The following is a 17,771-nucleotide window of genomic DNA, read 5'->3' on the forward strand; positions in this document are numbered from 1 at the left end:
TATTATTATTAACTGAAAACCTGAATGAAAAGCAGGCTCGCGGGCACCTCATGTGGTCGCGGGGGGCTACCTGGTGCCCACGGGCACCACGTTGGTGACCCCTGAATCAGGCTTTTTTCTACGGAGGAAATGCTGTCTCCTAGTCGGGTCATTACAGTATGACGTGACTGCATCGCTTTTCATGGGTTTTCTATCACGTTGTCCTTTCTTCCACCTCAGTTTGTTCCCTTCAGAGATTATATGGACCGGACAGGTAACCATGTGTTAAGCATGGCCCGGCTGGCGAAAGACGTGCTAGCAGAGATCCCCGACCAGTTCATTTCTTACATGAAGAGCAGGGGGATTAAACCCAACCCGGCCCCACCTCCTTACACGCCATCCGGACTGACACATCACACACATATCTGACGTGATGGCTTTTCATTGAAGACTGACAGCATAAAACAGCCATCTTCATCAGGTGGGTTTCTCTCGGTGAGAGGCTGCAAACTTTCCAGGACCTGATGACAAAAGCCTTTTTTTAAATCAAAACTGCGACATAGACTGTTTCCCGTCTAGATGGACAGCAGGTTGTTTGAAAAAAAAAAACATGTTGTGGTTAAAACTCGTGCCTGTCTGTGGTTGTTTCTCAAAATGTTTCAGGACTTGAACTTTGACCTGAAGCCCTGCTTGTCAGTCGTTGGTGTGGCCTAATACAGTGATCTTTTCAGGCACTTTTTTCCCGTCTGGAATTAGTTTTTCTATTTGGAGATGATCTCCATATTTATCTGATGATGCATCAGGAATGATGGGCGAAAAATACGTGTGGCGTTTACAGTTTTAGTTCTCTAAATATCAGTCAGGTATTTCATACCACCAGGCGCAAACGTTTCTAAGAGCATGTTGGATGAGATTCCACATATTTGATTCTCATATATTATTCAGAGTGGTATGGATATTTAATAAAACTGTTTACAAAAACATAACCTATTTTCATTTGATTCCATATAAAAGCACAAGATGACCTCTCTCCATAACAAGAGTTCCCCATTTAACCTTTACAGATCATTATATTTTATTAAAATAAAACAAATGTACTCAAACAAGTGAGAAATGTTAAGCATATTTATCACATGTTGTTTCACAGGCACGTTCCCAGTTCTCGTTCAAAATCTTGCAATTCAAAGTGTGCACGAGCATCAACTGTGTGTTCATTGGATGATTTCAGGGTAGCTTTCCATAGCAAGTTTGGCTCGGGGAATATTGAAATATTTATATAATAGCTACTGAAGACACCTTCTGTGGGCATTAATGAGAATGGATTACATTTTAATTACCTGTACATTTCATGCAATACCATTTAGCAGTATTGTACTTTCATCAAGTTCTTTCAATGAATAAAATACTGTTTCTGTGTGTGGTTGAACCGAGAGTTGCGCAGTCCAGCGTAGGTCCGCCCAAACCAGAACCGCCACTGCCTCCAAGGTAACCACAAACAATACAAGATGGGCCAAACTGTTAAGATTCTTAGAATGTGTGATTTCAATTATGCATACATAATAATCCACACCTGACATGTATGAATTAATGGAGATTAGGCATTAGTGGCAACACAGAGCTTGCTAGTTTTCCTCAAGTCTTAACGGTCGGTAAATCTGAACCTGTCGTAAACATTCAAAAACATGAAATGGTGAGACCCGATCAGTGCAAATCCATTGCCCCCCCAGCAGTCATGTATCAACTGTCAGGTAACCTTCATGGTCAGAGACATTGCGTTCCAAGTCCGAATTCTCGCCATCAGTATTCTTCAGCGGGGATTTTCATCTTACGGTGCTGTGCTTCATGTTACTGCAAGCGTGGTGAGAGACAGCACGCAAATTGAGCTTCAGTGTTTTACATATCTCCGTGCATAGAACACACAAACCAACATATCAATCACTCTGATGTAGCTTTCTACATTGCACGCGGTTGCTTTAGTGAGCATGAAAGACACACATAAAACAGCCGCCTCCGACACTGCAAATTCAATTTACAGCAGCAGTTCTAGAGATTGTAAATTGATACGTATTCTTGAACAGCGGCACAACAGCAAAGTGTGTTGCCTTATGACAAAGAGGAATTCAGTAAAATACACGAAGAACAGATCCAGCGCACGGCATGATCGCTATGAAACATGTTCCTGTTTGTCATGTAATTAAAGTCCCGTCGCTTCTATTGGGGTTTAATGAGTCCCCGTTGTTTTTTTGCACACAAGCTCTATTAAGTGTTCACACTAACTTCACGCTTTGTTTTAAAATGGATGGGACACCTTAAAGAAATGTGTAGGGAGAAGCAGCCATTAGACAAACCCTGCAAAAACTGAAAGAATACAGTACAGGTATTTGTGATTAACAATGCATTTACCAGGCACTTTCTATGTTTGACCTGTTTAAGTAATACGCACTAAAATCTGAGATACTTATTGAAAAAAACAAAATAAAAACAAGCATTTTGGCAAGTAAACAACTTTCTTTCTCTGTTGGCTGATAGGTTATGCTGTGTACAGCTTAGATTTTAGTACATATTAAAGATAATTACTCAAGGAAATTGGTTTAACATAATAAGAAAAAATATATTCTTAGTCGACCTCGATTCCTTGATTATGCTTGCTTGAATTTCAGTATTTGCAGCGCCTATTTAATAACTTAAACTTGATACAACATGCCTCACCACAGGCAGTACAACCATGTGATTTCTTCCAGCCAATCAGCAAAGAAATATAACAATCATAATGGAAAAGTGACAATTAAATACATGGAAATGAAATAATACTGTATGGCAGATTAGAATTAGAAGTTTTGAATGTCTAAATATTCATCGAGTCTCTTCTCAAGGGTTAAAAGCACTTCATATTTGTTCAGATGTATTATTTAGACTTCACAACGAAAAGATTTGAATTGGTTCTTACTACCAATGCACATGTGATTCCAATGCTTTCATGAATTTGCTTATGAAAGTTATGGTGATTAACAGTAAACCGTGGGTTCCTATTGGTATGGGAGCACACGGGCATTTAGCTTGAAGCACCGCAATGCCTACTAACCACTGCAGTGGTGCTTTATAGCCCGCTTGACAACAAAGACATAGAGTACCGTACGCTACATTTCTTTGAAATCCCTAATTCAGTTTTTGCCAGTTTTGTCAGCTTTATTCTCCACGATGAATCATTTATCCCCCCACTGGGGTCTTGGTTCCTACTCTAATCTTCTTCAATGAGGAGAACTAGCGTTTGCTTTTGGGGTGTGCTTTGCTTTTGAACTGACAAAGCGAGAGGAAATAAGCTAAGCTTAAACAGGTGTCCCTCATTCACGTTCCTGATGTAGCAAACCAAGGGACCTCAGGATGGTAATGTTCATTGAAATTGCTTTGCTATTACCGGATGCAAATTCAACTGGGGGCAGAATATTTTGTGTGGAGAGCAACTATTTACAGTGATAAAAATATAAACGGTCATCAATATGCATGAGAATGTAAAGCTTACATAGGTGCTGCTTTGCATATTGATCCCGACAGCACTTTATTGATCGAGTGCTCATGAATGGGGTTGCTTTTTTGAGGAATATTACTGTTTGGAATATTTTTTGTATTTCATGAAAAGTCTCCTGCCACCAATTATACATGACAGTATCTCCCTTTGGAGTTGTACTTTTAAACACAATCGATCAACTGCATGTGTCGTCGGGGTACAAACGTATTTTCCACATCTTACTGCCATCGGTTGAGTAGAAACCAGCCCTACAAGGTAACATGCATGTCCGTTTGCCGTTTCTTCTCTGTTGTGCCTGCTTCTTCGAACATTTCTTCTCTCACCAGTGGTCAAAAAAACTAAACTGTAGCATGCAATGAGCACGTTACAGTTTATTTATTTTTCTAATCCCACAAATGATCTTTGTTGTTGACGCAGTATTTGGTACTCTATTTTGATTTGCATGACACCCTACTTTCAATTGTACATGAATGTTGTCAAATGGTGGGTTGTGAAATGCTTTGTAATGGATTGCCTTAAATTAAAGTTCAATTTAAAGAACAAAAAATGACTACTTTTATAGGCTCGTTGTGATTATTATGATTTGAGTGGCCAGAACTGTCATTTATGACTTTAGGCTGGGCCTTTTTCAAATGGAATAAACCTGATTACTTGTCTGATGTGCTGCTTTACCAGCGACCTGCGCTGTCTGGGTTAGGTTTACTCCCCAAAAGTCAACAATTTTATACTTGTGCTTTGGTTCCTTATCGAGCACACAACATAAATTCTGATAAGAATAAATTGCAGCCAATGTAGCTTTTCGTAAAGCGTGAGTTCAGGTTAAATTCATGGAATCTCACAGGAGATAGAGGACCTCAACACGACTTTTTCCTGTTTTATTCCAGTGTCCAAGAGAGATGTTCTCTTGCTCCCTCACTGTTCAATACCTGTATAGATTGGGCGCTGGGTCCTACAGTCAATTTGGTGTTGTCGCACAGGACAACCAGCCTCGAGAAGCAGAGCATCTTGTACTGCGTGTGTCAAATCATGTCCGAAACATTCAATGACTTTTTGGATACTGCTGCCAGCCCTGTGAAAATCAAAGATAGATTCATTTACCTTGGGGGTCAACAAAGGAAAAGTACTTTTTTTGAAATTTTCCACATCCACAATCCTTAAGTGAGACATGAACACACGTCTTTCTCTTTTCTGTGTATTCTAAGGATATAAAAACAACATATTAAAAAGAAGCAGATAATTAACTCATTCAATCCCAGCCATTTTTCAAAAGACAACCCCTTCAGTACCGGCCATTTTAGACGATTTTGACAGATTTTTTTAAGGCACACTTGTGTGCACTTATTGTGTTGGCTTTGTTAACATGGAACCTACCAAAAGAAAGATTAGACTCTCGTCTTTCATCAGAAAAAATAGTTTGTTTCTCCCTTTTTGCATTCTTTAGTAATCGGTAGTAGAAAATAGGTGCGTTTCGGGAAAATATCAGTTCCCAACAAGAAAAGGGAGAAAACCTGCTTTTTGTGAAAAGATCAAGCATAACTTTCACTTTGCCACAAAGTTTTTGCTTTTGTGATGGCTCAAATATCTAAACAGCCATACCACAACATAAACAATACAAAAAAGGGTTGTTTTACATCAAAATAACTATTTATTTACAAATATAACATCATGAACTATTTACAATTTCCACATTTGGAACTAAACTTTCCCTACAATGCGTAACCTTCAACATGATACCGCCTCCATGCTCTTCCACTTCCTCCTTGCTGCTAAGTGTGTTTTTACATGCCATGCCGAGTTCTCATCAAATGCACTTCTGCCACCTTGTGGCCGTTTTTATGGCTTGAAACTGCTCTAAGTGTGCAGTTGCGTCATCACCTTTTTCTGCCTCTCTCGCAAAAAAACAGACATAAATCCGTCTTTCGGTTTTATAAAAATGTATAAATACGTCTTTGGTATTGAATGAGCTAATGTACATAATGGAACACACCTATTCCGCCTACAAGGTTAGCTATTAAAACACCTCCAATAATGTTTTATGGTTTTATATACATGCTGTGACCATGTAGTAACCGGCACATTCATAATAACATGTAATACTTACAGTACTTTGCCGTATTTTGGTCATTGTAAGCATTACCGAAACTTCTTCCTGGGCGCGTTGATTTTACATAGCAACATAAAAACGAACGCAACACCTCGCGTTCGCTTTTCCAAACTCAAAAACAAAAAGACAGCAGCAGTAGCAGTAGCTCCAATATGTAGCGCTACCTTTCGATGGTGGCCTAAGGCATTGTGAGCGCGGCACTGATACACTGTTAGCGAATGTGTGGTGAAGCTAGTCGCTAGCCAGCTAGTAGCTAGCCGGTGTGGTGTGGCGAGGTGTCACTAACGTAGTTCTTCGTATGTTAATAATAATAATAATATCAATGTAGCTGTAGCTTAGTTAATACGCAGGTTCCATTAATAATTGAATGTGAAATAAGATACTGCAGTTACAGTACATTGAAAGCTGTCCTGTGCTGTACTAATCCAACTTCCATCATCATCATTTCAATAAAAGCTTTATACATGGACCCCATGCACCTTTTCAATTATGAACGCTAGATAGTTTCTTTGTTTCCATTCATACCTGTTTGTTACTTCCTGTGTATTGTAGACGCATGACCACAATCACTGAACATTTCCAGTTCAACTCTCTGCTAATAATAATCAGCGACAAGCTGTAATAATAACCCTCTGAATCCATTAAGCCCTTTGCTAAGTGCTTAAGTTACAAATGGCCCAAGCACTTTGCCTACCGGTAATTTGAATACTGTACATGCAAAAAAGTGTGCTTGTTTGTTTTTTATGGGTAATTAAAGTCAGTCTGTCATCAGGCATGCTATAAACTGGAGGATAAAGTTGTGGCTGGTGAATACGTGTGGGAAAGTCTGTGCTAAAAATGCCACTCTGGAGCCCCCAGAGGATTCATTAAGAGTGAATTTAGATCAGCCTGGGGATTTCTCCTGTCATGACAATACCTGCTGCTGCTTCTACACCACCTCATTTTGTTATTATGCCCTATTGTGCACTCTCTTGCCCCATGTTCTTGTTCATCCACCAGGCGTGCCTGGCGACTTCTCATTTGCATTCAGTGCAATTTAGAGCTATTTACTGTATACTCCTGTGACTGCCAGTGTGACACAGTCCTTTTGCAGGCTTACTGACTTAAGGAAGTAACTTATTTATCCTTAAAATGTTTGTAGTTCAACCCTATAAACTAACATTTGGACTTTAAATGTCTAATTTTCCTCCACTTCCTCCCACTTATACCCTGGTGGTCCATGTTGCTGGGGCAGAAATTTATGCAGGGTTGCCCAGACTTCCCTGTCTCCAGCCATCTCTTCTAGCTCCACCGACAGGCCACCAGTTTGTCTGAGGTTTGCCCCAAGGACTCCTCATGGTTGTTTGGAAATCCTCACAAGGGAGGCCTTCAGGAAACGTACAAAAAAAGATGCCCGAACTGGGTCTTCTCGAACATGACTGAGCTCCTCGCCCTTTGTTTTTCTGTCACACTCCAAAGGTGAGTTTAGAAACGTAAATCCACCAGTAACTGAAAAAAGCTTCTCCTTTCTGCTTCTGTCTCTTCACCTAGACAGTCTCATACAGTGCGCAGACTGCACATCGATCGTCTGTCGCTCTATACCTCCCCAAGATCTTTAAACTCCTACACCTGAGGCCAGACTTGTTTCCCACCTGGAGCGTGCAGTCCTTTTCCCACTAAGAACTAGGACCTCAGATTTAGAGGACCTGATTCTCATCGCAAAAAATGCTAAAAGTCAAAGTTTGATGAGGCCGTCATTATTTGTAAGAAAGATTCTACTTAATGGAACTCTTTTTGTAAGGAAGGTGTGTCATTATGATTGAGAAGATACTTTGTTTATCCAATTATACAGTCGTACCTCGATATATCGCGGTATCGATTATCGCTTCCTTGCTATATTGTGTTTTTTCAGAAATTCATTCATTCATAAATGATCGCTCTTTCATGGTAGACTATGGACTATCATTCGTCAAAACATATTGAAATACAAGTGATATGTAGTATTCTGGTCACTAGGCGGCAGTAATGACACAAAACATTGATGAGATATTACCTTAGATTACATTACCTTAGATTACATTACCTTAACACTGCGTGAAGTCAGCCACGGCATATCAGACATGATAGAGTGAAAAAAAGCTCTCCTCTCATTCTGTGTTGTAGTGGTAAGTTTTTGGCTTCTTAAGTTTAGAAGAAATAAATTTGACTCTAACTGGCTAGCTTGCTAGCTTGCTAGCTAGCGGCCATCTCGAGACCCTGCAGCATAAGAGTTGCTCAATGTGATGTAAACAATGAATAACAGGAGTGTAAAGGTGACTATAGATGTGTTATTTTATGTCTACACGGTTCTTATAATGTTAAAACCTGTATTTAGAAAGTCATAAACAGGTTTCCTATGCTTTAACTACGAAAATATTCAATATATTAACATTGAATCCTGTATCGAGGAAATCCGGCAGGCTTAGCCTAGTCTGCATCTTTCCCCACCCACCTCATTGTCGTTACTTCCGAGGTTATGTTTTTGCCAGCGTTTCTCTGTTTGTTTGTTTGTTGGGTTTCAAAATACCTTGAAAAGTTCTGAATGGATTCGGATGAAATTTTCAGGAATTTTCGGAAATGTAATATGGACGAACTGATTACATTTTTCAGGGTGATGCGGACCTGGATCCAGGAATTTTTTAAAGGGTTCTTTAACATTGCGAGATACGACCACCGTTTTTGGCATTTGTGCGTATAGCGCCACAAAAAAATGGCCAGAGCATTTGGAAAAAAGTACAGGACAAGTTTCTAACAGGTTCTACAAAATATCACAGACTGATCCAGACAATGGAATAATTCCAGACACTATGATCCAAATTATAAATGAACAAATGAAACTATAAACATGCAACAAACACCATTAAATATAGCCGAGGCAATGTGGAATCTGGAGTGTGCTAACGGTTTGTTGTATCGTAAAGCTTTGCCGCTAATATCCAGAAGAAAACCACACACAGCAGACAGAGCAGAAAGGTCTGGACAATTATTAACAATAAAGTTGTGTGAAAAAGACAAGTCTCATCTTAATCATGAACGTATTGATTTGGAATTGTTGTGTCTCCCATGGATCAGCAAAGTAAACAATTCGAACAAAGTATGACATCCAAAATTGGTGGTTTGAGAAGCGGCAACCCCGCAGTCAATTAGTCCAATTTTAATGATTCATGAAGTGCATTTACATCCAGATGAACTCTGTTTTAAATATTCATGCATTACATTGCATCTTAATTCAGATATAATGAGATATATAACAACCTATATCTGAGATGTTATGCCACAAATGAATATTTCATGTTTTATTTCCAAAAGAAAACATATGACATATTAAAAATGTCCAGGCGATCCACAATTACGGATGAAAATTTCATGAATGTGCTTTTACTGCAGTGAGCCAAAAAAAAAAAAAACGAAATTAAAGCGAATCTCTCTTTATCTCTGCAATAATTAAAAATTAACAGCTCTCATTGAAAATGAATAAAGCAAAATGTCATGAACAATTCTACTTCATATCGTGTCATTACTTGTGCAGACATAATGGCTGCAGTGCTGTTAGTGAAGCGATTGCAGTTGCGGTATTTATGTCATTTGTTGCTGACAATACAGTTCACAGTGGCACCGTTTGGACCACTAACATCACGTCAGGTGATATACACATAAAAATAACGGATTAGATTTAATGTTTATATAAAATGATATTTACCTTCAGCTTCATTATTGGCCAGTGTTATTATTCTCCACTATAATTTGTGGAAAACCAAAAGCACGCATTTCCAGAGAAGAACACCATTTCTATAAATATGTCTAAAATGTCACTACCTTGTCACTACCTTATCATGGTAGGGGGGTTTGAGTGGCTGAGTACTCCTAGGAGCCATGTTGTCTGGGTTTACATGCCCCTGGTAGGTCTCCCAAGGAAAACAAGCCCTAGGTGGTGGGCCAGACAAAGAGTGATTGAGAAGACCCTATTGAAAAAGTCGGAAGAAGGCACGGCACCTCGCCTGGATGTGGGACAACAGGGCTTGAGGCTCGCAGGTGAGTGCATGGTGGTCGGCCCAGCCCGATAAAGCCACAAGGTATCTCCCCTCCAGCCCCACACACCTGCTGGGGCAAACAAAGGGTCCAGTGCATTGAGTGTTGGGTGGCGGTCGAGGGCGGGTGCCTGGGTGACCTCGTCTGCGTCAGCCAAATCTGTTTTTCGGGACATGGAACGTTACCTCCCTGGTGGGGAGCTTTTTCGAGAGCTTGAGACATTCTGAGTGTACATAGACGGACTCGCCTAAACCCACAGTTCAGCTGCTGGAACCAAAGTCCTTGAGAGGGGCTGGACCTTGTTCTACTCTGGAGTTGCTGCAGGGCAGAGGAGGAAAATGCATTTGACCGTGTGCCTCGGAGTGTCCGGTGGGGGGTGCTCTGGGACAACGGGGTTCATGACACTCCACTATGTGCCATTGGTCCTCGTACAACTGCTAGCAGTAAGTCAAGCTTGTCCGCAGTGAACGTTAGCCTCTGCCCTTTGTCACCATTTCTGTTCTTAATTTTTATGGACAGAATTTTTAAGTGCAGCCGATATGTTGAGTGTGTCCGTTTTGGGGGCCTTATGAGCTCATCTCGAATATTTGTGATTGATGTGGTCCTGATGGCCTCATCATGCTGTGACCTTTAGAGTTTACTGGGCCCGGTGCAAGGTGATTGTGAAGCTTCTGGCATGAGACCTCCGAGACACAGGAGGGATTATGTCTCACAGCTGGCATGGGAACGCCTCGGTGTCCCCTGGTGGACTGGAAAAGTTAATGGTAATGGTTTAATTCATCTTGAACACGCACACAAATTACACTGCACATCACATGACACAATTCACAGTTCTGCATGTCCAAAAAGGAGTAGGAAGAAGCAAAGCTTATTTAATCCTCCCCCTCATCTGTTTCACACCAGTTGCAATACATTTGTTCAATGTACAACAGGCTTAATGATGGTAATAAATGGATAATAGCTGATGAAGTAGTTTTTCAGTAGTTTTTTAGTAGTTCATTTTGACAATGAGTGAGTACAGACAATGCTAACCTCTTTGCCACCGTGCGGCCCTGTTTTAGCTTTCGTTTTTTGAAGAAGAATTGTTTTACGTTTTTGGGTAACATGTTATTGTTTGCTTGATGCACCATTTTAGCTGTGTGAAAGTTTATCAGATCAGCAAATCTGAATAATTTTAGTTGGACGGAGACTGGGAAGTCCGTGCTTCGCTACTGAGACTGCTGCCACCAAGACTCGGACCTGAAAATAGATGAATGGATGGATGTCAAAAATGAATTAAAAAAAACTGTATGAGGGTTATACACAAGAGTGGTTGTAAACATGCTTTCAGTGCAGTTAGCATACTTTGTCCCAAATGTGCTCATTTGTGCTCATATGACACACTTTTCCTGACTAATTTGTTCTGTAATAGCTTTGCCAGTTCCCATGCAGTACACAATTCTGTGTCAATCATGTGAGATCACTCAAATGCATTTATTTCTATTGAACTACAAAGCATGTCGCATTAAACATACTGTATACTATATGTGCATGTACATTGTGACACCACGAAGATGGGGAAAATGTGATAATGTAGTGCTGCAATGCCTGGATCTAATCACAGTTATGTGGGTGTGTATCTGCATCGCTTGCATGCATGAAAGTATGTGTCTGTGTGTGTGTGTGTGTGTGTGTGTGTGTGTGTGTGTGTGTGTGTGTGTGTGTGTGTGTGTGTGTGTGTGTGTGTGTTCAACAGGGAGGGCACGTACAGTAAAAACAGCATTACATCTAAGTAGATAGCGCTATCTTCTGGTGAAAAAAATGTACAAACGTGGATAATCTGCTGGTGAAAAAAACTACAAACGTGGATGAACGTGTTGGTAACCTGTGAAAGAAAGAAAAACCCACAATGGTCACTGAAATATGTAAAACAACATTTTTTAAAATCCCCAAATCAATATTGACAAGCTACAAAGCTCGTCGGAGACCAATCTGGAGATTCACTACGAACTGTGTCTAATGATCCCGCTCCACTTCACTACTTACTTACACTAAAACGATTACTTAACATTGGTGAAAGGACATCAAAGGAAGTTGCCTAACTATTTAAGGGTAAGGGTAAGCTTTGTTTCATAGAATATGAGGAAAGGTGTACTTAGTGTGGAGAATCAAGGTAGTATATACTGTATGTTTCCAACTGACACGAGCCTGAATGCATGAATGCAACCAAAACAGTACTGAAAAGGGGCGGTAAGGCACCAAAGTGGTCGATGCCAACCGCCATAAAGCCGAAGAAGACAAAAGAGGAAGAAGAAGAAGTTCGTCTGCTCTTTTCGCGCCGGCTAGAGCAAACGTTAAATAAACAGCAATGGCACCAGCGCAATCTCAAATTGAGAGGCAAACGAGTCAAATCATTGGATATCTGTTTGCGGACGAGGACGAAGACCAAGTTGACTGCCGACAGTTTCATGCAAAAGTGGAGGGCGATGGCCCAGTCACCGAAGGTAATTGTCTTTGCCATTTTAATGTGATATATGCAGAACACAGTCGATGTATTTGCCGTAAATGATACGTTTCAGTTTGTCGTCCATTTACATGCAATGTGGATGCTCGCCTCAGTTGATTGTCCGGAGATTCGTCAGATTTCCAAACAATGACAAATTATTGGATAACGAGTAACTACAAATAGTGCAGTTATGAGCAAGAATAAACGTCTAATTGTAATACACCAAGAAACATTGATAAAAGTAATGATAAAGAAATGATAGCGTTTAACCAACTACACCAATTCCAAAGAGAAAACAAAAGGACGCTCAGGTGAAACAAACAAGGGCGTTTTCCCACCGGAAACAGTGGCTGTTCGTAAACAACTAACAGGACAGACAATCACCTGCACAATTTAACCTTTCTGACAGTGACATTAAAAACTGAGCATAAATATATTTGACAATAAAGAAAATTATTCCAGCACTTGTATTGGATCTTAGTATATTGTACAGGTGTACCTAATAAAGTGAGCATATAACACATGCCATCCTGAGTTATTTATAAATAGCAAGTATACCCATGAGATGAGATGAGATTTCATCTTCCATTAGATTTGAACTTCTGTCTGTTGATGGGCAATACAGTAATCCCTCATTTATCGCTGTTAATTGCTTCCAGACCCGACTGTGATAAGTGGATTTACGAGAAGTAGGATTCCTTATTTATAAATGGAATATGTTTGTAGTTGGAGCATAGAAAATCTGTTTATGATGTTCTAAATACAATTTTTAACATTATTAGAGCCCTGTAGACATGAAATAACACCCCTATAGTCACCTTTACACTCACATTAGCCAATATAATAGATGCAATCACAGAAAATAAGCCATTTAAGACAAATAAAACTCTTGCTCGTGTGTTGAAATGAATGCGTTACCTAGGGGAGCAGAGTGAGTGACGGACGTCGGGCTTCCAGAGTTAGGCAGCAACAGTAGCCCATGCTGTTATTATTATGATTATTATGTTGTTATTGTGCCTGTTTGGAGATCATTCAATTTTGCAATAAACTAGTTCATTTGGCCATTATTATTGCTTAGAAATGCTTATTTTATGGTAAAGACATACAGTGCGTACAATTTGGTTCAATATGCATTTTTGTATATATATTTTTTTAAAATATATTTTTGACAAACCTCGACAGAGTGTAGCCGTGAAATTCCAGCTGCGATGTGGCAAAGGACGGCTGTACTATGAAATGATAGAAAATATATATAAATGATATAATAAATAATAATATAAATAATAATATAATAAATAATATAATAAAATAATATAATAAAACATACTGTATGTACCTCAATTCTGGAATCATGTTCATACCTGAAGTGTAGAATTTTAAAGACCTGCAGGTGATACTGTGTGGTCATTGTTGTTTTGCAGCACTTTATATGAGACATGGTGTACTTTAACTGTTTGTATTTCTATTTGTCCTCCACACTTACTCCATTTTGTGGATTCACTCTGTTTTCTTCAGATGATAACTTTGATCCAGTTTTAATAGCTGATAAACTGAAAGCAGTGGCCGATTCTCTGACTGACGACGCAGAATTAAGGGCTGCCCTGGCCGACCTGAAGTGTGCATTAGCTCAAGAGGTACACACACACACACACATCTTAATAATAGTATTGTGTAGTAATAATACTACCCCTAAAATGTGAGCAAACCTGCAACAGTGCTGCTTATCTGGAGTAACATTTTCACTAGAAAGCAAATCCAGTGGACCTAGAGAATGATTTGGCATATGGGCAACGTGGAATTTGTCCTAAAATAAAATAAATCCTCCCCAGGCCATTGAGGCAGCTTTTAGTCGTTGCGTGGACACCCTGCTGCAGGCTCAAGTGTGCCAGTGTGCTGCTGAGGTGGCTCCAGAAATGCAGCAGATCAAAGTGTGTGTTGCCTTCGGACGTTTTGTGAAGAAATCGTGCCCCGAGCTGAAAACCAAAGCCCAGAGTGCTGCGACTGCGTTCCTCAACAGCCGTGTTGCCACATGGATAGCTAAGCAAGGTGGCTGGGTGAGTGGATTTACTTTTCATCTTTTTATGCTTGTGAAAGTCAGTTATTGATTGCACATTTAGAAAATGCAAGTATCTAAGACAGTAAGTTAGTAGTTAAACTTGTTTACGGCTTCCATCAGATACTCTCTTTGTATTTAAAGGAATTCAAATGAGTCTTCCATTAGGTAAGACACAAACTGCTGGTTTTCCGCTGCATAGTACCGACTCTCAAGCTGTGCTTGGCTGTCCTTGCCTTGCTTTGCTTTGTCGCCGTCCGATAATACCATTTCCATATACAAGTAGAACCACGGAAACCTTGCATTACACATTAGTGAGAAATGAATGCAATTAACAGCAATGAATGAGAAGAAGGGTCTTCTGTACCAATGTATTAGTGTGTGGCTTTTGGCCATCATACGCAGACACATTTTATTCAAGAGCAGCAAGAAAATGGAGCCCTGCGGCAAAGTGAAGACTGGAGTACAATACTCCAACGTCCAGAGCTAAGGCACTGCCACAGGGTAAGCTATTTTTGTCATTTCTGGTTGTGCATCCTCTGCTCAAACGAGGACCAAGTGGTTTACGCTTGGAACCCCTGGAGACCAGGTACAAGAAATAGTAGCTGATTTTGGCAATGAAATGGTATCAACAGTGGCAGGTAGGAGCCATGCAGTGGAAAAGGGGCAACTGGCTTCTTTTACAGTATATGAGTTCTCCATGAAAATGTTTATGCTGTTATACCATTTCTGCAATTTAATGCTATTTACTCATATTTATTGAAAAAGGTACCACACAAGATTTACTGAGCATACAGCTATGCAGTAGCTATATGTTCGGTGACCGTGACATGCTAATCACCAAGGTGGTAACTCCGGGAGAGACAGGTAGTGTGCTGCGGGAGCCGACTGACCGCTTGTGAGTGCTTTGGGGCGAGGCGGACCTCTCGGCAGCAACCGCAGAACAATACAAGCTTTAACTTTTACGTCTCCAAATACCAGAAAAGTCTCCGTTGACGCCAGAAAAACTCCCTACGTTTTTCACTAGTCCCTTTTGAGAAAATACAGTAAGTCACCACGGGGGGTTGGAAAGACACCAGATTTAGTGAGAAAGTCGCCAAGTTGGCAACACTGGGCTGCACATGACACCGTAAATGTTGCCAGTTACATAAAACACAAACAGATTACCTCTCCTTTCTTTTTGTCAAACTAGCTGTAATAGTGCTGCATGTTGGATACGTTGTACTCATAAACCTGGACACACAACATGTTATGGCTGACAGAAACAGGGTGCTTAAAGAAGACGGTTGCCATTTATTGTTCAAATATTTATCAGTAATAAAGTGAAAATGAGAGGAAATGTGAATATTTACTTTGCAAGTCGATTTTGGTGTGCGCCCCTAAATTTTCTGCTTGCGCTCCTAAAATAGGGACCACTGTGCTCCTACTAGAAAAAAAATAGTTAGTCTGGAGCTGTACTAAGACATGTCGTTTAGTTGCGATAAAACAACTCTTTTCTGGAAAAACTGTAGTTGAATTTTATTTTGGCATGAATTTGTTTTGATTTAAAGCTTCATTCTGGAGTATTCATGAGCTTTTATGTCTTGCAGGAAAAAGTGAGCCAGGAAATGGAAGGCATTTAAATCATGGCACATAAAGGGGGAAACCTACTTGAACATCAACGTTGCACCAGCAAGACCTGTGAAGCCACATGATCAATCAATTGAATCAATTCATTTCACTGTCCAGTGCTTGTTTTATTGGGAATATTGCATTTGAGTTAATAAGGTGCTATTTCATATATCTTTCCATATACTGAACAGAGTAAATGTTGGAGATTATTTGTTAAATTCTTCCGATTATATTTAAAATTCGCTGTTTTGCTTTAATGTTATTTGTTTTTTGTTTTTATTTTGTTGCAAATGCACTTTGCCACAAAGCCTCTTACGCGCTTGCCAGCTGTGTTAAATCAGGTTGAGCTAATTTACGTACTGTAAGCTGTCCGTGGAAATACATGACAATTGCATGAAAAAAAAAACGCTATTTAATGCTATTTAATATGAAATGTAATTTTTTTTTACCAATTATTACCAAATGTTCATGTTCAGGCCATCAAATCACTGAAGTGTTTTACTTTTGCTATAATTTATCATTGACTTTATAATTTTATGATTTTTGAATTTAATCATGTATGCTGTACATGTAGACTCCATATGTAGAAAACACATTGCAAGGCCTTTGTGACACTTTTTACTACAATTTTGGTACTTATGACAGTGGCTGTGCCGCCACATTGCTTAGGTCTTTAAGACATCAGTTTTATTTTTTCCAAAAAGCTATTTTTCCGTTTTTAATTTGAACCTTTTACACTTATTTTACCAGCATAGAGTGTGTACTTTTGTGGCAGTAAATAAAAGGTCTGTTAATTAGATGCAAAAATCCTTACAATTATTGATGTAATACATCATTGGCAAATGATGCCCAGTATTTCAGAAACAAGATGTAGCTTGGCTAACTTTTCTAATGGGATGTCAGCCTCTGCACACACTAAATCCTCAACAAACTGTAATGCCCGTGCTGGTGGTTAAGGAAGACTTGGTCACCAATGCATAGCACCTCTGTTCCCCATCACGGTTTAGCTTGGAATATGTGACTTGTACTCGTTTGACAATTGGCTTATGGTGAATAACGTGAGATAAAGATCACCGTTTCAGCAAAGGAAAGTTGAACTGAATTCAAATTTCAGCGACCCTTTGGTTAATACATTTTTATTTATACGATTATTTCATTTGTATATTTCATTGTATATTTAAATATCTCAGGTGTTTCTGATTACCACTCGATGTAGTCTTAGTACCACCAGTGTCACTCGTACAACAGTTTGGGAATTAATGGTCTATACCACGGGTGTCCAAAATGCAGCCCGGGGGCCATTTGTGGGCCGCAGCTTGTTTCTTACTGGCCTGTGGCACATTGTAGGAATAAAATAATTTGTTTTTAAATGGGAAAAATAGACAAAAGGGCAACAATGTAAAGAGAAAACCTTTGATACTGATGTTGATACTAATAACACATTAACACACACAGCATTTTTTTTTTTTTGCCTTTTTGCTACATTACATAAATGTCTAAAAATATCAAAGTGACCCCCTGCATCCTTTTATTTTCAACATGCAACCCTTGGTGGAAAAAGTTTGGACACCCCTGGTCTATACAATAAACTTTTACTGTGACTCCAGCTCCTTTTACCCTTGCTGTCATTACCTAGCCCTTGTTTACAAACAAAAATTCAAATTTGAAATGATGTTCATACTCGACATTTGAACATCATTGCATTGTGCTTTTACTGTAAAAATAAATCCTACACATCATGCATGGCTCATAGTGTGTTGTCGTCTGTATTATGATAAATATAGATGTTATTTCTAATTAAGTTTTTCATTTAGGATGTGTCCCATCGTAAAATTGCATTTTTGGAAGAGGCTGTCCATCGTATAGATTTTATAGACCTTATTCCCACCATGCCAAAGGAAATGGTTAAGTACGTTCCCAACATGTTTCAATGAAGTGTAGCCTCCAGCTGTCTCACAGTTTTTAA

General features: G+C 39.5%; 1 protein-coding gene across 4 annotated transcripts in view; it reads left to right on the plus strand.

Moving 5' to 3' along the window:
• The window catches only part of cpne5b (copine Vb), a 116,823-nt gene extending 112,773 nt beyond the window's left edge, over positions 1 to 4,050 (plus strand). For all 4 annotated transcript variants that reach the window (XM_054783870.1, XM_054783869.1, XM_054783871.1 and 1 more), the window contains one exon: positions 220 to 4,050. In XM_054783870.1, the coding sequence (XP_054639845.1) occupies positions 220 to 408 (189 nt within the window). In that variant the 3' untranslated portion in view covers positions 409 to 4,050. The remainder of the gene's footprint in view (positions 1 to 219) is intronic.
• Positions 4,051 to 17,771: the final 13,721 nt, after the last annotated feature.

The sequence above is a fragment of the Dunckerocampus dactyliophorus genome, chromosome 8, assembly GCF_027744805.1.
Source record: "Dunckerocampus dactyliophorus isolate RoL2022-P2 chromosome 8, RoL_Ddac_1.1, whole genome shotgun sequence".
Taxonomy (NCBI): domain Eukaryota; kingdom Metazoa; phylum Chordata; class Actinopteri; order Syngnathiformes; family Syngnathidae; genus Dunckerocampus; species Dunckerocampus dactyliophorus.